This window comes from Chanodichthys erythropterus, chromosome 3 (genome assembly GCF_024489055.1).
Source record: "Chanodichthys erythropterus isolate Z2021 chromosome 3, ASM2448905v1, whole genome shotgun sequence".
Taxonomy (NCBI): Eukaryota; Metazoa; Chordata; class Actinopteri; order Cypriniformes; family Xenocyprididae; genus Chanodichthys; species Chanodichthys erythropterus.
The window spans coordinates 24,780,712-24,802,860 of record NC_090223.1 but is presented as its reverse complement, the minus strand read 5'-3'; the positions used below and the strand labels follow the sequence as shown (position 1 = coordinate 24,802,860).

At 36.2% G+C, this 22,149-nt stretch overlaps 2 protein-coding genes across 2 annotated transcripts; both read right to left on the bottom strand.

The window, feature by feature from the left end:
* Positions 1 to 1,705: 1,705 nt before the first annotated feature.
* ankrd40 (ankyrin repeat domain 40) lies at positions 1,706 to 11,196 on the bottom strand. The gene is made up of 5 exons (XM_067372371.1): positions 10,778 to 11,196; positions 8,811 to 8,959; positions 6,950 to 7,519; positions 6,041 to 6,222; positions 1,706 to 3,194 (listed from the first exon to the last, which is right to left on the bottom strand). Exons 1-5 carry the CDS (start codon positions 10,909 to 10,911, stop codon positions 3,048 to 3,050), a joined length of 1,182 nt encoding a protein of 393 aa, XP_067228472.1. The 5' UTR covers positions 10,912 to 11,196; the 3' UTR covers positions 1,706 to 3,047.
* A 125-nt stretch (positions 11,197 to 11,321) lies between these two features.
* Positions 11,322 to 16,900, bottom strand: mettl26 (methyltransferase like 26). The gene is made up of 6 exons (XM_067372360.1): positions 16,341 to 16,900; positions 14,040 to 14,202; positions 13,892 to 13,951; positions 13,733 to 13,800; positions 12,255 to 12,333; positions 11,322 to 11,948 (listed from the first exon to the last, which is right to left on the bottom strand). Exons 1-6 carry the CDS (start codon positions 16,541 to 16,543, stop codon positions 11,892 to 11,894), a joined length of 630 nt encoding a protein of 209 aa, XP_067228461.1. The 5' UTR covers positions 16,544 to 16,900; the 3' UTR covers positions 11,322 to 11,891.
* Between the last annotated feature and the right edge of the window lie 5,249 nt (positions 16,901 to 22,149).

Below are 22,149 nucleotides of genomic sequence, written 5' to 3'. Positions count from 1 at the left end.
CACACACACACACACACACACACACACACACACACAATTTAATGCTAACCTGATCTGCTAAGCTCTTTGAACAGTTTGTCACATTCTCTTGTAATGGCTATTAGTTGAGGTTAATATGGGACAGCTGTTCTCTGATCAGCAGATCAGCGATGCAGAATGATAGTTTGCCAGGTGCAGCTGGATGTCTGGTCTTGAGACAGACACACTGTGAAGGCTGGTGTTTACTGAAAACGGACAGAGATCTCATGCTAGTTTCACCATGAGGGGTAAGAGATGTGATCTGCTATGAGAACATGAAAAGATAGCGCAACTGTTTTAAAGTTCAGATGGGAAACCAAGCTGAGAACACTATATCTTCAGGATCTTTCTACAGTACACATCTATATATAAATGCAGCTGTTAAATGCTTTCCTTAGTTGCAATGTATAGTTTGCATTGGATCATTAGTTCTTGCACAAATACAAGGATTCTAGTGTAATTTCCTCTGTAATTTCCCGTTGTCTTGTCCCGCATGCTCATGTGATCTATAGTGCTGAACCAGGCGGGGCTCCGTTTCCCTTAAAATGTGCAATTGAGCGAAAGAGGTCAAAGGGCAGTTGGTGAGCCGAGTTAGTCCCCGATTCTTTAAACAGGTCGACGTGAAAGAAATTCACAAGTTTGAATAAAACTTCTATCAGCGTTTCTGTATAATAAATTTGAGCAAAGATAACCCTGTCACTAATTTTATATTTGCAATTTAAATGAGACATTTAATTAAAATGCAAATGTAACAAACTTTTATTCATTGCAACTTTTAGTGAAAACTAAATATTTCTCTCAAACTCAGATGTTTAAAATGCTGATCCACAGCTGAGTTTTGCATTCTGTAGGCTGCTGACTCCATGTATTCTGGCGCAGTAACTCTGATTTGCTGTATGGACCCTACAGGAGCAGCAGAGAGTTTAATGGAGTGGAAACACTTCCTTCCTCCTACCAAGAGCATTAGTGCTGTCTGGAGTCTCATTTATTCAAGACCAAGTCTGTCCTCTATTGGTCAAGTTTAGCAATGGCATGTTGCACTACATTTTTGCTATACCCAGGGAAAGATCTGTTCATGTGCATCTACTTATAAGGAAACATGAATCTAATCACCTTTTGCCCCATATTTGATCAAAGAATAGAGGATTTTTAGAAAACATCAGATAAGCAGAACCATGTTGAATAAAAGTATCTATCTATCTATCTATCTATCTATCTATCTATCTATCTATCTATCTATCTATCTATCTATCTATCTATCTATCTATCTATCTATCTATCTATCTATCTATCTATCTATCTATCTATCTATCTATCTATCTATCTATCTATCTATTATTTAATATTACATAAATTTAAATTAAATTAATTATTTTGTTAAATTCTGTAACACTTGATAAGGTTCAATCAGTTAACCTAATACATTGTGTAATGATAATATATTATGAATTTACAATAAACAATAGCATTTTTAAATATTTTTTTAAACTGCATTATTCTAGATTAATAGATTCTGTAAACTGTCATTCATGTTAATCATGTTAAAAAAAATAAAAAATAAATAAGAAGCAAAGGAATTCCAGGAAATTGTTTCCCAGCTGCCTTTAAGTCAATCAAGAACATACGATAGAAAAGAAAACGAGATTGTTTTATTTCAACTGAAGTGTATAATACTTCTTTTAATCTTCAGATTCTAGTATTATATATATAATACTAAAACAATTGCACATTTAAAAAAAACTTTAATGTCAATAATTTATCAATGTCTTTTCAAGGGGCTAATATTACGTCTGAACAATAGTAGCATTTTGTTAACAAATGTTTAATGATCATATGCTTGGTTAGACAGTCAAACTCTCAGAGAAAACTAAAAACAATTCGTAAGACAAATCTTTAGAAATTCTTCTCACAGTAACACAATCTCTATCAAGTCAAAAAGCTAATTTACAATAACATAGTGTTTATGCACCGCTCCTAAACCTAACCGAAAGCATTCCCCACAAATTAGTTATCCAAACTGCAAACAAAATGTATTTCTATGCTCATAATCAACAATGCAGCCAACTGTTTAGTAAAATGGCACTAATATAACCACTATATCTTCCTAAATTCAGATCCTGCTTCTCAAATTTATGAAGACAAAGCATCGTAAAACTCAAGGGAGGTCAAAATGATGCTCCCTGGAAGCTCTCTGTGGTTAAATATCCTATTATTCATCTCCAATTAAGCTCATTCTAGGGGAAAACAAAAGATTTTTTTTTGCTACATTATTAAGTTCAAGAGAAACAAAAGACATTTTGCCTTCATACAAGACCATGAGGTCGCTCTACTCCAAACAGTCCATGCTAGTTTATAGAATGAGTTATTTGGCTTACGGTGACTGACAGAACAGCATTCAAAATACAGCACTGAAGTTCTCAAGGGTTAAATAAAAAGGACGCATCCTCAATAATGGCAAGGTTTTGGTAAAGTGCACAGAGAGTTGTCTGGCAAACTAAATATTTCTTGAATTAGAAGCATTGATATGAAATTAGCGTGGCTTCCTTCAATCAACGCAAACATAAAAACCACTAAACAAGAATTTTATAAACTGATTCACTTGAGATAGGACACTGTATATTTGTTGGATGTAAGATGAAGCGTGCCTACTCTCACACAGTGACCCGATACGAAGGCAAGGCAGTTAGACAGATCTGAACAAACTCCAAGGCCCGACAGTATGCAAAAGTGGTGCATTTCAATATTTCCCCAAGTCCAATCAAGACCTGAATGGATTTAAATATTCAAATTGAAGTGATGCAAAAACCCCATTCACCCCAGAGCAAGTCAAAGCCCATATAACAAGCTATCTATGGTTAAAATGGGGGAGGAGGCACTAAGGATACATCTGTTAATGAAGGAGAGAAGGAATAAGGCTAACATGTTATATCCGTTTACCAACCCAAAGCAGGAGCGTATTTTAGGATCCAAAATGTGTTTGGGATTTCAGGAGGCAGGTCCCAGATAAAATGTGAGTCTCTAATGTGAAGCTAATAGGTGAGTCTGGAGGCCTTCATGTTGTAGCAGGGCCTGTCGGTCAGACCGCCCTGACCTCCGGAGAACAGCGACAAGCCTTCGGTTTTCTCCAGCACCACCTCCAGCTCCTGGAAATCCTGTAGCCGTGCCACATCTTTATCCTGCCAGAGGAACATATACGGGTCATTGATGAATAAGGTTTTTATAAGTGTAAAAAAACATAATTGAGATATAATTAAATTTGATGTTTTATTAAGTATTAACAATGAGATTGTGTGGTTTTTTTAATCAATGAATACTGCTTTTGTCATTTTTTACAACATGTACAAAATGTGTCACCAAAAAATTCATTCGGTTTAACCAAAATTTCGGTTTTACCGAATGACACTTTTGGTTATACCGAATTATGATATTTCCAAACAATGCTGACAGGCTGATATCTAGCTAGCTAAATTGCTAGCTAGATAACAAAAGGACAATCAAACATTTTATATTTAGTACAAGTTTTTAAAATAATTACAACATTTTCCATGTTTTATAGCGGTTGTACCGAATGACCTGATGTTTCAGGACGTGTATGAACAAGTGAAAACATGAATGTTTCAAATAGTTAAGAGAGAGTTGGACTGTGCAACCTCTGTAGGGTCCAGGTATCGCCTCATGCTACCAGTAGTGTCACTGACTCTAGCCAAATGCAAAACTAGTGAAAAACAGTGTCATATCTTTTTTTTAGTTATTATTAAGGCCTTTGGACAAAGAGATGACCTGTCAAGTCATTGACCCATACACATTTAGATGGATCTAGTGTTGAATGATCTGGAAGTAGCGCCCATTGTTCTGCTCTTTTTGAGATCCCATCACTGTCTATCATAAAGCTTAAGAATTAAGCTCCACCGGTGTGTGCAGTTTGATATAATAAAATGCACAGCATGGCCAAAAGTACAAGGGTGTTTGCTTGTCTGATTTCAGCCATTAGTATCATGTTGGTCACTCTTTTTAAAGTGTCATGAAACCCCCCTGTTTTAGCCTGGTCGTTCACACCTCAGAGTTAGAAAGTCTGTAGGAATAGGCCTGTAAAACTGTGGAAAGGTGGGAGTGTAGAGTGGGGTGAAGAGGGGAGACAACAACAAATAAAACAATAAAAGGCAGAATACATTTTTTGCCCCTTTTTTTTTTTTTCCGGTCTACATCGTGTATCAGAATAATCCATTGTGTCTTCGCATTCATGCCGTGCGGCTGTATTAGTGTCCTTATTTGCACATATATTTCATTTGAAGACGACATGATTAAATATGTGCATGTACACAGTGTTTAGAGCACTAGAATATATAAAAAAAAATTGAAACGCTCTCGCTCTGTTAAAAATATGAGAGTGTCACACTGGTCTCGATTTTACTGCATTGGCTGCCAGTCAAATATAGAATTGATTTTAAAATTCTTCTGTTTGTTTTTAAATCTCTTTGTAATCAGGCGCCTCAGTACTTATCTGTTACATCCGTACACTCAGTCAAGGTCACATAGATCTGCCAATTCTGGACTATTGCAAGTTCCCAGGACATGACTAAAAAACAGAGGTTATCGTGGCTTTTCTGTTATCGGCCCAAAACTATGGAATAGTCTCCCGGTTCATATCAGAACTGCCCCAGCTCTATGTATTCTTAAGTCTACTCTTAAGACTTATTTTCTTTTAGTGTTTAATATTTCTTGATTTGCTGTTTTATGACTTTTACTTTTATGAACACCCATTTTACAGCTTGTTTTATTGTCTTTTACTGTTGTACTGTAATTATACTGTTGTATAATTTGTACAGCACTTTGGACAAGTTTGTTTGTTTTTAAATTGTGCTATATGAATAAACATTGAATTGTATTGTATTGTAAAAAGCACTGTTTGGATTTGCCATCTCAACAAACCTTGTCTGAAGTCAAGCTTAAACAGGAGAGGATTTTGCTCAACCAAACAGAATGTCACTTTTACGAAGCATCATGATGGTCCTTCAGGGGAACTAAGAGGCCCGAACTAAACCAAGGAGGAACGCATCCAAAAAAATCATTCCTTCACCAATAGCTAGAAATATGCATTTGCACAGGAAGATTTGTATTTGTATTCATTAGAATCCAAGTGCAAACATGTTGTCATGCCTAACAATGCTCTTATCGCACAGTGATATTAACAAATTCAGCATAGCTTCAAGTTTTTTATTGCTTTTAGATGGTTACGACATATCAATTTAAATTTTTTAATCCAATTCATTAAGTTCCACCCTTCCACTTGAAAATATTGTTCCTGACATGTAAAATTAAAGGGGTCATGACAAGAGAAATCAAAATCGCCTTGATCGTTTGACATATAAGAGGTCTTTGTACCATTAAAACTTCCATAGCTTAAAAGGTCCTCCTCATTATAAACTAATAATTTTTTCAAATCAACCTCCAAAAACTGGCTTGTTTTGATATTGAGGGATCTGTGACATCACACAGGCAAATATATTTGCATATGACTGCCTCCAGGCCAAGACATCAACGTTACACATCATTGCACCATAGGCCCTGTCCACTGGCATTCATTCGCTTAACGGCTGACATTTGCCTACACTAGATGTGAGCGTTGCGTCAAAAGCAAATAGAGCCCATTATAATCAATGAGGCTGTCTACACTGGATACAGTATACAGATGTGCTTTCAGTTGAAAATTCATACTCCACACGCTTGAGTCTGCCGACAACAGGACAAATGGAAGAGTGAAAAGAGTCAAAGAACATTCACTTTGACGCAACCAGTTTAAACAGCTTGATTGTGTCTCTGTACAGAATTCAGAAGGATCACAGTGTCGGAAACAAGTGGAGGGTTTATTTTGTTAGCATCCAGATTGCATCAGAGGATTATATGTTTGTTCTGAGCATTTTGTTTTGTGGCACATAAAGGAGAGTTTGCAAAGAATCTGATAGCAGCTGCATCACAAACTGTAAGTTAGTTAGACTAAGCTGTTAATAGGCTCAGTCCTCACCTTTCTGAGCATAGTGTTGGGCAGCTTGCGGATCTTCTCCACGTGCTCTGCGCTGATGTCTAACTCCCGGCAGCACACGCGGAGGAGGGCGCGGTACGTCAGCTCCTGCCTGTCCAGTTCCACCTCAATGAAGTCGTTCTCTCTGACATTGGTGTTCTGGATGCGAACCTTTAGGACGAGCTCTGGGAAGAGACAGCAAGATTGTGACTCGAGGCATCTTTGTGAATTCCTCAAACCAGTCTGTTTGGTGCATGTACATTTAAAGAAAGTGTGCAAACCTGTTTGTGGAGATCTGCGGTGTTCAAGTCATGTTGGAATGAGCAATATGTCAATATGTCAATATGTATAAAAAAATCTGCTAAATCCCTTAAGTGTATAACTGAGCAGCCAAGATTTACAATATAATTCATATATACTGTATATACTACATACTATTCAAAATTAATTAAAAAAAAGTAAGAAAAAACAAACTTGAAACTTTTGAACAGTAGTGTATTGTTACAAAAGATTTCTGCTTTTTTTTTAATTTCATTCATCCCATCCAGTTTTTTCAGCAAAACTGTTTCCAACACTAATAATAATTCAGTATATTCGAATGATTTCTGAAGGATCATGTGACACTAAAGACTGGAGTAATGATGCTGAAAATTCAGCTTTACCATCACAGGAATAAATTATATTTTAAATTATATTAAAATAGAAAAAAATATTTTAAATTGTAATAATATTACTGTTTTTTTCTGTATTTTTATTTATTTGAAATATAAATCTGCTTTCTTTCTACCTAGCAACTTCACAAAAATCACAATTCAGTGATTTTATCTAAAGCACTTTTTCTGTGGAGGTGAAAGTGGAGGTGTGTTGAATCATATGACACCAACCAACAAGCTTCTTAAACCCACACTGTACCTTGAACGTTAACTGGAAAAGTGCTGGTGAAAAAGAAGGGTTGGAAGGCTGGCATTGAGCCACCGAGCTGGGAGCAGTTGATCTGCTGCGGGATGGACGGCTGCCGGGTGATGGCGGCATTGGGAACCTGCGGCTGGCTGGTGCTTCCGCCTGGAGAAGGAAGCGTGGAACACACTGGGCCGTTCTGTGCGATAGGATGAGCATGTGTAAACTCGAGGTTGGTGTGATGAGTCTCTGAGGAGAGCTCCATTGGTAGGCCGCCGTTGACCACAGGGCTCGGCACGCCATTCTGCTCCACCACGGGGATGTAGGGTAACTCCTGCTGGCTCTGGCTGTCTGTGTAAAGGCTCTTGGGCTGCTGATGCTGAGGCGGGAGCTGCTGCTCTTGTGTCGGCGACAAGGTCGCTGGTTCTGACTCCAGGGGCTCTGGATGATTGTTGGTGCCGTTTTGCTGTGCTATGCTCAGGTTATCTTTATCTATCTTGCTGTACAGGAAGGGCGGGTTGGAAAGATAGTTTGGAATGATTGGCAGCTCTGGTTCCTTCACCTCAGGCATGTCTTCCTCTTCCACTGGAGAAGGAACGCATAAGGACATTAAAGTGCATTATGACCGTATACAGAAGGTTTTCATGTTTGTATTTTAATATTTTTAAGAAAAAAGAACAAAAAATGATTATAATCTATTACAATATACTGTTATGTCCGTTAACCAATAAATTGTTGACCTATAATATTTTGTCTAAATATCTGAAGAAATAAAACATTCAAAACTAGTTGTAAAAGGGAATGTACTGAATTCAAATTTGATATTCATTTTAAGATTTGGAAAAGATTACATTTAATGATGTTACTAAATTATTAGTTTTTGCAAAGATTAACTTCAGCAAACTTTCAAAATGTAAAAAACAGTGGAATAAGGAAGAACATTATGTTACTATAATATTAAAGGTTAACAACTGAGCCCAAACTATTAGCCTAAATTCAATCGCTTTTTATTTTTAGATATAATAATCAACTTTCAAATAACAAATTGTATGCAAACCTGTAAGCTGCACCTGAGGCAGTTTTTGCATTAACTTGTAAATGTTTTTACTCCAATATAATCATTTCTACACAGTGGTTGTCATTTTCATGACAGATTTATATAAACATACTTTAAATGATCAAGACATCACTAAGAGGTTAACTAAAATATAATGATTATATAGGCTAATACAGTGCATATATTAAGCGAAACAGTTCATTTCTCTAGCGAACTGACAAACTTTGGACACTGAAAGGCTTTTCTAAGGTAAATGATACATGATTTCCGCCGTTGAAACTGACAGAGCGATTTAAAGAGATATGACCGTTTCAGTAAGTTGTACTGTATCTTTCAACATACCTTCAGATGTTCTTTCCTTCTGTAACTAGTATTAAAGAGTAAGAGATGATCGCACTTGCGCTGCCGGTTGAACTGAGGCACCTATACAGCGATCTGTCACGCCGCATCAAAGAGCGTCAAAACAGAATTTTCTGATTGAATTTCATGATTTCGTGGACAGAATTTGACACTTTGTTTCTTATCGAAAGTAACAAAACACAGAGCTTGTTGCGATTATTGGCAGTTAGGCTACAATGTTGCAATGTAATGCTAAAAAGCGAAAGCCCTGTACCGAAACGGTTCGTTACGAATACGTGTACCGTTACACCCCTATATTTTAGTGTACATATTTTAGTCAACAAAACACTTAGATAACTTTGGCTAGATAACTGTAAATTGTAAATGTCTAGAATTTGTATTCGAGGGCTTAGAAATGATCTGAGTGTCATGTGATACATCAAGTCCTGGGAATGGAGGGTAGGTTTTCTGAAAGCGTACCTCCAAGTAATCTTCTGATTTCAGGTTTCGAAGTGAGTTGAACAGCTAACTCCTCTTTCGCCGTTAGAATGTCTTTATCGGCTCCGGCGTTCAACAGATAGGCCACTATCAGTTTGTGGTTTCTTTTACAGGCCCAATGCAAACATGTCCTGAATGAACAGGGGACATCAAATGAGTTTTAATGCATTACTAAATCAAAGCAGTCAAAGCTTGGCATGGACATCAGAACAAATCTAACACCTCAAGTCAGTTGATCAACAAACATCAGCAGTGCCAGTGAGAAAACAGAAAGAGTCACATGCTCCTAAAGACAAGCTGTCTAATTAAGCATTTCAGGAATGCTGCCAAGCAAGATGACCTGAAAGGTAAGGGCTGCATCTAGCAATCAAAAAACATTCAATTTTCCACAAGACTGAGCTTCAACTTTCCCTCGGTTGAGATCACAGGGCCCCCCCAGAATTGTCACCACCTTTCGCTGTTCGCCCCATGTGCTTCAGAGGTAATCCCAAACTCTGAATCAAACTCTGAGTCCACAGAACGATTATACACTGAACCTAATCTAAACCAGGTTGGGTTTGTATGGTTTTGTCAATTCTGAATCTACTCCGAAACTCAGAGTTTGTTCAACTAGCTTCATGCCACTGGTGCTACAAGTCAGGATTGCCAGGTTTTCACAACAAACCCCACCCAATTGATACTCAAAACATGCCCAAAACTAGCCCAATCGCATTTAAGGGAGTAAAATCAGCGTTTTTTTTGGCAGGGTTCCCCTGGTAAAATTTGCATTCCAGGGGCTAAATATCATGTTATTGGGGTCGCTTCAACCCGCGGACATGAAAAACAACCACGCGGAAACCTTAGAATGTAAAAGGCGACAACACTGTTAAAGTAGCCCAATTCAGCGGGAAAACCACGGACTTGGCAACACTGTATTTTTGGCAACACAATATTTTTGGAGCGCCAATTAAAACTAATTAACGACTTATTTAGTGATGGATGATTTCAAAACACTGCTTCAGGAAGCATTGGAGCACATTGAATCAGTGTATCGAATCTGTTGTTCGGAGCGCCAAAGTCACGTGATTTCAGCTGTTGGCAGTTTGAAACGCGATCTGAATCATGATTCGACACACTGATTCATTTACGCTTCGAAGCGTCATGAAGCAGTGTTTTGAAATCGGCCATCACTATATAAGTCGTTATTTTTTTTTTTTTTTTTTGGCGCTCCACAAATATTCTCGTCGCTTTATAATATTAATATTGAATCACTGTACTCACATTAACTGATTTAGATATGATTTTAGTACCTTTAAGGATCTTGAGAGAGGAAATGTCATTGCTCCCTATGAAGGCCTTACGGAGCCATCGGATTTCAACTAAAATATCTTAATTTGTGTTCCAAAGATCAAAGGTCTTATGGGTGTGGAACGACATGAGGGAGAGTAATAAATGACAGAACTTTTGGGTGAACTAACCCTTTAAGTTACCATGAAACCAAAACGGACAATTCTTGTTATTTTTTTTAGGAAAATTGCTGTATTTATAATAAATAAAATAGCTTCCCCTTCCAGCAACATCTCTTCTCTGATTACATATTTACTGGTGGGAGGGCGGGACAACCTGTCACTCACATGAGATCCACCAATAGCAAACCACATCCCTTGTTACCTAGTGCTCCAACCATGAAGTCAAAAACCCAGAAGACTAATTCACCAGTGGTTCCCTCCAGATGTTCCTATGGGGGTATTTTTTAATAATTTTTTTCAATTTATGAGTAAAATAATGGCTGTGGTAAACACAAGTTGACAAAACTTGAATGTTTCATGGTTTAAAAACCCCTGTCCTAGAGGGAGGGAGAAAGAAAGAAGGCAAAAAGAAGAAAAAGGCGAACTGCTCTCGAAGGAAAGGTTATTATAAAAAGTAAATATATGAAATGAGTAATTTAGCCAGTCAGTGTTTATACGCACCATCCGTTGATCTCATTTTGAGAGTTGACGTTGACACCGCTCTCCACCAAAGTCTTCACCTCATCAATGTCTCCGATGGCACTGGCCTCTCTCAGACGCTCCTGCAGCTCTTTATCCAGCGATGTCGTTGACATTATTCAAGTCTTTATGGAAATAAAAGCTTCATACGAACTGACACACTGTGCTTTTAAGACAGGGGACAAAAATAGACACTCAACTTGCTCCGCCGCGGTTTAAACTGTTGCCTTTTCTGGATGATTTTCGACAGGGAAGCGAAATGAGTGTATTTAAAGTCTTGAGAATGAAATTAGATCAAAACGATACAGATTAATAAATCCGGTTGTGTTCAAATAATCTTTCGCCGACTACTGCGATCCACTCGTATCCGCTGCACCTCCCATGTTGGGGGTAATTTTCGGTGTAACACCTTCAGTTCATGATCTTTGGTTCCGACTTACCATCGCCAATAAACCATTCTAACAACAAACACTAGAGTCCGACCAGAGTTCAAGGAAAACAGACAGTGCAGATTGATAGACTGATATTGTTTATTGATTAAGTAAATCCATCTTCAATTGCTTAAAGGAAGAGCAGCAGTATAGTGTATTAGTGTATCATGAACATTCAAACAAATAGACAAATATTCTGCCTTGAAATGTAAAAATTGACATACATTTATTTAACTATAGGCATATAAAAATTCTGCATGGTATCCACTGCAATTATGACTGAAACTGGTAAACTGATATCAGTCAGAGCGAAAATGTAAATGTATTATTTTAATCAATCAACAATATATCCTGCAATAAACCACAGTCACTTACTTTTCCATGAATCAGCGTAGTGAAAATAATTTTGGAATGATGTAAAATGTTGTTATTCTTTATTTCATGTGAGTACACATCTTTTTAAAACATATTTGTCTAAATTATTATTTATTTCAGTGTAAATAAACCCACATTAATACATCCTGCAAAAACACATCTTTGCCAAGAATGTAGTGATGACAAATTTCAGCAAAGCATGTAATATTCTGTATCTTTGAACCGTTAAAGCACTGCAGACTCCAGAGTCCAAACATATGTAAATATAGTGTGACAAAACTGATATTATATCAAACCACACTGTCCTTGTGAAACAACAAGCACTTGTTGTTGGCAGGCATGTCAACCTAGAAAACAAAAACAGATGCATTTACAAGCCTACAATGTCCCAAGGTGGTGAATCATCACATAATCAAGCAAATCATATTTAAAAGCAAGAAAGAGGTGTGGATGAGGCATGATGTCAGATTAATTTGCAGTGGATCACGGTCAAGTAATGGATCATAGCTTCTAAGAAAAACCTTTATAGCAAGAATTGTAATGAACAGAAAGGGAGAATTGACATTGCATCTTAAACTATAGTTATCATCAAGCATGCACTTGCATTGCACTACACCAGATGCATTAAGTAATTTAGGTAATAACACTCTTACAATTCCCTCCAATCGCAGTCCATTTTCTTGGCCTAGCTTTGTCAGTAATGATACATCTCTTAGACCCCAGTCTGGATTTCTGCAAAACAACATTGGCATAACAAAATATGATCGACTTTTGCAGTGTAATCATTTTTACACTGCAGCATTTTTGACTTGTAATCTAGTACACGTATTGAAACATTCTTAAATTAAGATATATTTACTCGAGAAGCAAAATGACTGTTAGGTCCATTAGATAGTAAGTGTTGTTTTCTGAAAAATCTATCAAAATTTATCCTAAAATCAGTGAGGTAAGAAAAAACTTAATTCAAAGGAACAAGTCTTTTTCCTTCTCAAGGAAATTTATTTTGATTTTAAATTTTTAGATATTTGTAATGGGAAATGACAAAAACACTAAGTAAGAGATTTTTTTTTGCAGTGTAAGTTCATAAAAGGGAAATTTTGACAGCTTTTGTAGTTATAATCTACAAGTATTATAAGCAGTATTGGGGGTAACTCATCATAAGTTACAAGTTACGTAATCAGATTACTTTTTCAAATAACTAGTAAAGTAATGCATTACTTTTACATTTACAACAAAATATCTGAGTTACTTCTTCAAGTAAGTAATGAAAGATACTTTGTTTTCCTATTTATGGACTTACAGCTCTCCTGTCTCCAGAAATCTGGAGAGAAATCGGGAGTAAGTGCAGAGTAGTTGTGTGCGCTGTGTAAACATAATGATAATGTGGTTCTAGACTAAATGTGAGTAAACATTTACTCATCTCACTTGCACAAATCAGATTCAGTATCCCTCAATATGAACAAAAACGGTGAAATGCAAACTCAGAATATTACATGAAGCACAATAATTAAATATGTTCAATTACATATTTTATGTATTTAATCTCACTTTATTAACCAATGCCTTCTTTACTGCTGACCTTCAATGATCAAATTCAACCATACTAATAAAAAATGACTTTAGGTAAACAGCACGCGTTTCATTTTTTTGGTTTTCTTGTTCTTCTGCAATCCAGAATGGCAGCACAGCTGAAAGGTTTGTTTGAGCTGCGCCCTCTACTGTACAGGTGTGAATTTGCATTTCCTTCAGCCTGAGGCTTATTTGTTTTACTTTTGGTGTGAAAGGGCCTTCCCATTTGCAAAAAATGAACAAGCAAGCCCAGCCCAGATGAGAAAAAGTACCGTAAACCTAACAAATTACTTTCCCTAAAATTAACTAAGTAAAGAAATTAGTTACTTTGTGGTGAGTAACGCAATATTGTAATGCATTACTTTTAAAAGTAACTTTCCCCAACACTGATTATAATTGCCCTATGTTTAGGGCTGAACCTCATAAGACCATAAAAAGACAGTTGTTTTATATGTGCATGCATTTCTTTTCACACCAGTGAAATAACCTTTATCAAGGATCTACACCACTTTGCAGCAATGCAGATGTTGCTCATTTGCTAGTGATTTCCTTTATCACTAACCTGTATCTCAAGCTCTGGTCAAAGTCAACATTGCTCTGAGGAGAAATCGATCCATTGAAAGCATACGGCTGCAAAAAGAATATCAGATAAAAGATTTTAGAAGCCAATAAATGTATAAAAAAAGCATAAAGGTGCTTGAGCTTATTATGTTACAAATACCCCATAAGTCAGAAGCAATCCTTGGGGCTTCAGTATTTTTCCAACACCATTAAACAAACCCTAAAAATTGAAAGATTATTAGATGATGTTATATGCAGACATTCAACAAAAACAGAGAAAGAGAAATACAAGCAAGCAAGAATGATACCATTGTGCAGGCCAGAGGTGAGATGTGCATCATGTTGATGTTTATGATGAGGTCACATGACTCAGCTTGAATTCCACCCCAGTTCTCCCAACTCTGAGACACATCAAGATAGATGGGTGGCTTTACATTCTGCAGCCTATGATACTGTCTATATGCTTCAATACTGAAAAAAAAAAAAAAAAAAAAAAAAAAAAAAAAATCACAATATGGTATATAAAATATTAGCAATTAAACATTTGGTTTTCAATAGCAGGAAACATTTTATGGTATGAAGCCCAATCTAACGAATAATCAGGAGTGAACTTTGAACTAATACAGCTCTAGCACAAGTGTTTATTACTGCACTATGCTCCATTATTTTTTTCTCAGTTTGTTACCAAGGAGAATTGGGCCAGCTGCATAAAAATTTTCACCTAGAGTAAATAGCATATCACTAAGAAAATTATGCTATTGTCACTTAGTGTAAATTGAATATATAGCTATTTTCACAGTGTAAATAGCATCTACAGCTATTTGCACTTAGTATAAATAACATCTATCGCTAAGAAAATATGCTATTTTCACTTAGTGTAAGTAGCATCTAATTGACATTTACACTTTGTGCAAATAGCCGCTGCCAAAAGAAAAAAGCAGCTATATCAAAATTGGTGAGAGCATTGCCACTATTATTTTTATTGTGATCTATACATTTTAATTAGATTCCCTCATATTCAAGGACATTCTATTTCTGACTACATATTATTCACAAAGAAAAAAAATAAGGCAAGACTTTTATCCATCAAGAATTGATTGGATTGTGAAAAGCGGGAGAGTCAGATCTGAATGCAAGTTGCAGACTGCAGTGGATTGTGTATGTCTTCTTTCTAGTCGATCCTGAAACAACACATGCACGTCCTTTTGTCCTATTTGCTATTATTGCCCTAACCATTATTACATAAATGGGCATTAAAGGTGCTACAGAGAATGTTTTGTTTTATACATTTTTGCATTATTACTTGAAACTGTCTTTACTAACTGATAAAAGACTATTTATTAGGTGCACTGAAAGGAATAATATTAATATACATCATCTGTGCACGAGGTAGGGCCTTAAAAACATCAGCCAATCGTTTACGCAATCATTGCGTAAACGATTGGCCCTCTGGCTTGTCAATCACTGCCATGACGTTCCTTGTGAGAGACGTGCGCGCTCCAGTAACTTTCCACAGGCGCTGCATGCGATATGTTTTTGTCAGGAGTAACAACTGCAGATTATGAGTTACCTGCGGTGAGTCCGACATAATGAATCCACAAACACGATACAGCGAATGCCGGCGGTAAACACTCGTGTTCCAATACTCGTGCACGAGTTTTGGGAGGCGTTCCCTCGAAATGAGCTGTGAAGGAGGGGGGCTGTTCTTACGCATGCGCTCATTTCAAAAACTCACTAACAGTCTTTGGTTTCTCAGTCGTCGAAAACATCCTCTATAGCACCTTTAAATCAGCTACTTAAATGGCAGGGGCGTTTCCTCCGAGGAGGCAAGGGAGGCAGTGCCTCCTCAAAAAAAAGATGAGAAATTAATCTATATTACATATAAAACAACATAAATATTACAAATTATGACATTAAAAAGAGCGCAAGTCACTGGTATTTCTAAAGGAACACTGTGACAGTGTTTACGAAGCATGACTGATGATCCAAAATAGCCTAAGTTGACTATTAAAAAGAAATGTGACGACTGCTTTAAAATTGACGTCGTTTCTGAGCGGAAGCAATACATTTCAGGTAAAAGATATCGATTAGCACACAAAGGTTTTGTTATTTGGAATAACTTGCACTGACAGGAACGTGTACTTTGAGATAAACTATTAAGTAACAGCTATTAGAGCAGCTTTTGACTTATTATTTTGTCATTCATAAATAACCAAAAGACATTAATCATGCAAAATAGGCCTCCATTACAAAAAATAGTCGATCCACGCACTCTCTAAAAGTGACTGAACAGCGCCATCTATTCACAGATCTCTGCACCTGCACTCAGAGCAAACTTTCCTAGATGAACTTTGTATTATAATCAAAATATAGGCCTATGCCTACATGCAAATATAAAGAACATATTATACATATGTAAATATTTCAACGACCTTGTGCCTCTTCATCAATTAGTAAAACGATCTGAAAGATTTTTGTTTTAGGATTTCATAACTTGAATATGCAATCATGCGTTACTGCAGCAGCGAGATAATCTCTCATGCAGAGCTGTTCATGTATATATATGAAGCAGAGAATTCAAGATAAAGTAGGATGTTGCGCACATTCACCTTGATATTGACTGTGCTTCAACTTCAGACGGCTGCCATGTAATGTTCGGAAAGGCTTTGGCAAAGTGAACAACATGCTGTCCCGTGCCAGAAGATATTTCCAACGCGACCAGATGCCTGTCTGATGTCACCCTTGTTTTTAATACCTCAAGGATCGGGTCTTTATTTCTGTCGGCTGCTGCAGCATTCAGCATTTTACACATCCAACGACAAGTTCCAGGAATCAAGAGCAGAATGGAGCTGCGTAAAAATGACCGCACCTGAAAGGCGATGCCAGCCAGACTCCAACAAGACCTTTAAGAGCTCCGAAGTTCCGTGATCCAAAACAGTTCCTAAATTGTGTCCAGAACAGATTCATACATCTATAGATGACGACAGCACACATCAGGTCACATGAGATGCTACGGAGAAAAAATGGCAAGGTTGCAAAAAATGCTCTAGATTGCGACTCTAGATGATTGTTCTTTATGCACTCCGTTAAGTGGTAACGTTGGTTAGACTATTATTAAAGCACTGTCAGTGAAATACGATTTAAAACGCAATGTATTGGATTCCACATCCCACAATGCAACGCTCTTCGACTTCCTCTTTCTTTCAAAAAGTGGCGCACAAAGATTCATGAGTCTTTTTTCACGACCAGTGATTTTATGTATTTTATATATGTATTAAAATATGATAGTATTTCACTTTTAACCATTATACACACAAGTCTGTAATCACTATGAAATGCTGGTTTTAGAAACTGATAGTCAGCTAGTTATTCACCAAGGATGGATTAATTGCATGAAAATAATTAATAATAGGGTACAACGGGGCTAAAGGCACAAAAATTGTGCTTTTCACTACTCTCAAAGTATATGATTACAGGAAAAATATATGTTTGTATTGGACATTGATGGAGCAACATATTTTGTGTGAAAAAAAAAAAATCATAAAGTGGTTAATTTTGTTTCAAAATCTTATAAATGTGGGCCTTTTACCCCACACATGGGCACACAGAATTGATACAAATACTTTAGATAAAATATGTTTTAATAATGAATAGGTTGTTCAAAAGAATCACTAATTAGCAAAGTTTGTACTATTTTCTGTTTATTTTGATAAATAAAAAAATCTTTTTTGTTCAGTAAATATACGGTCATTAAAATAGGCCTATGTGATATATATTTTTATATATAAAATATAAAAATAGATTTTAAAAATACAGAAACAAAATTATTTTAAAAAGTAAAAATTCTGAAAGCATGAACTATAAGTCTATTTAATATAGATTTACAGTAGTAACAATAAATTATATTTTATTATAATATAATTAATATATTTTAAAATATGATTGTTTCATTATAAATATGGGTATTATCTCTAAGATGGATACCCAATTTGATATATATGATATTTGCTATGAATCTAACATTGTCATATCAACAAATGGAAAAGTCAACCAGCTATTCATTGTCATGTTAATTATTGTGCCTTTTGCCCCAACAGCAGGGGCGCTTTTTACCTCAAATACCATACTTTTACATATTCCTCCGTTATTGAAAAACTGTGGCATGAATTACCTTGAACACAACTGAAAATCATTAAAAAGACCTTTTCTGAAAATACAAACATTAATTTAATGGATTCTCAAAAATCAACAACATTTTAAAAAACATCAAATATTAGATCAAACTACCTCAGAATCAACTTTGCGTTGCTGCCCAAGATTGCGTCAAGGATCAGACAAATGCGCGTGCATTCTGAAAAGCGGATATTTAGGAAAGTGCTGCGGCAAGTTTTTGTGCCATCCAGTGGTTTAGAGGAAAATAAAATCAAAGGCGCCTTTTGCCCCGTTGTACCCTAATAATAATGTTTAGTCTATTTATAAAGCTCCTTTCCCAAGCTCAACCTGCACAGAGTAGAAAAAACATATATCAGTGGTTCAGAGCACCAAAGTCACGTGATTTCAGTAAACGAGGCTTCGTTACGTCATAAGTGTTTCGAAATATCAATGGTTCACGTGACTTTGGTAGTTTGATACGCTCCGAACCACTGATTTGAAACAAAAGATTCGTAAAGCTTCGAAGCTTCATGAAGCAGTGTTTTGAAATCACTCGATATTGTTGAATAAAGTCGTTATTTAGTTTTTTTGGCGCACAAAAATGATTCTCATCACTTCATAACATTAAGGTTGAACCACTGTAGTCACATGAACTGTTTTAAATATGTCTTTAGTAGCTTTCTGGGCATTTGAAAGTGTTAATCATCTTGCTGGCAATACAGGTCGCACTGAGCCATCGGTTTTTATCATCTTAATCTCAAGATGAACGAAGGTCTTCCAGGTGTGAAATGACATGAGGTGGTGAGTAATGACAGAATTTTCATTTTTGGGTGAACTAACCCTTTAAAATGAAAACTGTGGCATAAATCTCTTTCCAATTTCTTGTATGTTTTACTAAAACTAAATTTCCAAACACAGCTGCGCTTTTTAATGTATAACAGAAGGTACAGTGACTATTTACTGTAAACACGAATAATGTGCATGAAGAAAAACATCAGGTAAACATAACTGAGGTATCAACAGTTTTGGGTTTAAATTTAGAGTTAATTCATGAAGTGCAAGATAAAGTTGCCTATTATTACATTCAGTGTTTGCACTCGATGTGAATGGGACACAAGCTCTGTAAATAGGCATTAAGAGTTTATCTTCATTCCTCTGTTTGTGATCAGACTATTGGCTTGAAGTTCCCTAAAAGGTCTCTCTGGTATGACAAAATATATTTTGTATCATTCATATCCAGTTAGTCTCCATTAAAATATCATATATTTTTAATGATTGTCTATGCCTTTTTATTATTATTTATTTATTTATTTATTTATTTATTTATTTATTATTATTATTATTTAAATTTTTTTTACAGAAAAATCTTAGGTTCCTTAAACTGAAATCCACTCAAAAACTATTCTGGACAAATGAAGCTGGACATTTGTACAAATCTTTATGATTAAACTGTATATGAACTTTTGCTACTGCATATTTTATGAGCTATGACTCTAGCTCTAGACAAATTAGACAAACCTCATGAGTTTTTCTTGTTGTAAAGCTGAGAACATTTGATTTGATTTATATATTTCATCACATATGGGTGATTCTATACACTAACTGTTGTAAACTGAGAAAAGGATTTGTAAGATTACAAATACACCTTATTTCCTTTTTAACAAGCTCTGTTATCTGTCATGTGACAGTTCTGAGGTGTGGCAAGAAACATGAAAAACATAACTAGTCTACATGGCAAGTTCGAGTCTTGAGATCAATCAAGATGATTTCTGTTTCTGAAGTCTTGATCATCAGTCATTGTAAAATGTTGTTAGCTGTTTTTCACAACCACTAGCCAATTACAGCCTAACATCATTGATGTTTCAGTGAAAAGTTGTCAACAAGTCATGATGCATGTATAACACTTTTTCTTATTGAAAAAAAAAAGGTGGTTGTATTCCTCATTGGTTTGGTGACAGCAACCCCTACTGGTCAGAAACGGTCCTAATTTCTCTCAGGCCATCGAAGTGTGACCAAAAAAGATGTAGCAATAATATCACTATACCTCATTCAAAAGTATAATTTTCAATTACATCACTTCCGTGCAATACTGAGATTCATTAATAAATTATTCAAGTGTAAACAATAGTTCAACAATCATTTATTACAACTCTATACTGTAATATAACGATGTCAATATTCTTTCACATTTGAATCAGCGTTTTGGAGCGCCAAAGTCACGTGATTTCAGCAGTTTGGCGGTTTGACACGCGATCTGAATCATGATTCGACACACTGATTCATTTGTGCTCCGAAGCTTCCTGAAGCAGTGTTTTGAAATCGGCCATCACTATATAAGTCGTTATTTTGTTTTTTTTGGTGCACCAAAAATGTTCTTGCCGCTTTATAATATTAATATTGAACTACTGTACTCACATGAACTGATTTAAATATGATTTTTGTACATTAATGGATCTTGAGTGAGGAAGTGTCATTGCTGGCTATGCAGGCCTCACTGAGCCATCGGATTTCAAAAAAATATCTTAATTTGTGTTCTGAAGATGAACGAAGGTCTTACAGGTGTGGAACGGCATGAGGGTAAGTAATAATTGACAGAATTTTCATTTTTGGGTGAACTCACCGTTTAAAGTTTGGCACTGCATCTGAATGTACCTACTTCCATAATTATTTGCCTTGTGTTTGAAAATCTGTTCAGATTTAAAAGTCCTGTAGTTTATTCCAGCTTTTAAATTGTACAAAATTAAAGGTGCAGAGCATTGTTTTGGCAATAGCAAAAGCAATACAGTCACAAAAAGACACGCATGACCTTTAGGTCCCATCATTGATGGGATCCCAGTACCATTTGTTAAGGTTTCCAAAAAACTGGTAGTCTTTCTTTGTCCGTATATAATGACAGGCATGGCATGCATGCTCTTGGGGATAGTTAACAAGTTTTACTTCAAAGTGTTGTCGCCAATAAAAATACTTTTTATATTCTTCAACATTATTATCCAGTGACAGCAGGTGTTCAGCCAGTTTCTGAGGGCTGGAGAAATCCTTGACGTGGATGAATGCATCTCTTGGCACAAACCTTTGATATATAGATACACTAGATTAAATTGTAGCTATTGCTTATATAAAAGAAGAGCATTGTAAATCTAACCTTTCAGTCCTATGCAGGTGTCCTGTTCTCAAGCAGAGGTTATTAGTTCAGTCAACTGTTGTGCCACATCACCATCTAAGCAGTTGGGCGGTTACAAACATAGACATAAACCAAAAATACCAGACAACGAACTGAGGAAACTAAGGGCTTAAATACACAAGGTAACTAAATTCCAATAAGCAGTGAACTATGCCCTACTCACTTGAAGGGCAGTCCTTGAAGTAGAGACTTTGGATATTGAATCAAATTGCAAGTTTGTGAATCGAATAAATAACAATGAAAGGCTGGCAGAAAATGGTGCAAAACAGGGTGATATTGTGACATACTGATAAGCCTCATGTTTCCATTGTTAATAATAGTTGCAACTTGCACTCTTAAATGTTCATTGAAAATTTTCAGCCGATAAACCTATGATCCAGGGGCCATATTCATATAACATCTAATGTTAAATGTAGATCTTAACTGGCTTGAGTTAGATTGACACTAAACAGTAGAAAATCCGTCCAGTCTCTCCAGCTGTAAATGTCATTAGCTGTTAAAGTCTTGTGTTGCTTATAATAAACTGACATGTTGATAACACACATAAGCATTGTTTCAGAATGCTCTCAATTGCATGTAGCCAGATCAAATGCATACTATATCCATTAGTCGAGTGGTTGTGCTTATTAGGTGTCGCTCACTTCCCTCCTCCTCATTCATTTTTTAAAGTTAGATATTAACCATCTTAGTATTCTTCAATCAATTCATCATAAACAATATAACAATAAAAAAGGGTTAGGGCAATCCACCTTTATTCCTCAAGGTGACAATGTCCGATACACAATGACACTGATGAAGGCGAAGAGCCGAAACGTTTGTCGTCTTATCTCCTGTGTACCATGATTAAAGTGCTTCAGAGTGCAGACCTTTTTTGTGTTCTTAATTCGATACACAATGATGAAAGTGAAAGTGAATTAGCAGAACTTGCACACGGCCACTGCAAAACTGTTCACAAGCTTCTAGGGATTTGATTATGGTTGTTCTGTGTTGAAATAAATATATAAACACCAGGGAGTCGGTGTCTGTCCCCTCCATGGTCATGGGAAAGTATTTCAATGACAACAATCAAGCTTAAGTTACATTTA

Bases quoted from the DNA above. Each gene is read 5' to 3' on its own strand.
- ankrd40 (XM_067372371.1), bottom strand. From the start codon at position 10,911: ATGTCAACGACATCGCTGGATAAAGAGCTGCAGGAGCGTCTGAGAGAG. The intron at 7,520-8,810 runs GTACGCTTTCAG...TTCCTTCTCCAG, and splicing joins AATCAGAAGATTACTTGGAG to TGGAAGAGGAAGACATGCCT. The intron at 3,195-6,040 runs GTGAGGACTGAG...TTCCTCTGGCAG, and splicing joins CCAACACTATGCTCAGAAAG to GATAAAGATGTGGCACGGCT.
- mettl26 (XM_067372360.1), bottom strand. From the start codon at position 16,543: ATGTGTAAAATGCTGAATGCTGCAGCAGCCGACAGAAATAAAGACCCG. The intron at 14,203-16,340 runs GTGAATGTGCGC...TTTTTTTTTCAG, and splicing joins GAAGCACAGTCAATATCAAG to TATTGAAGCATATAGACAGT. The intron at 11,949-12,254 runs GTAAGAGTGTTA...TTTGTTTTCTAG, and splicing joins GACTGCGATTGGAGGGAATT to GTTGACATGCCTGCCAACAA.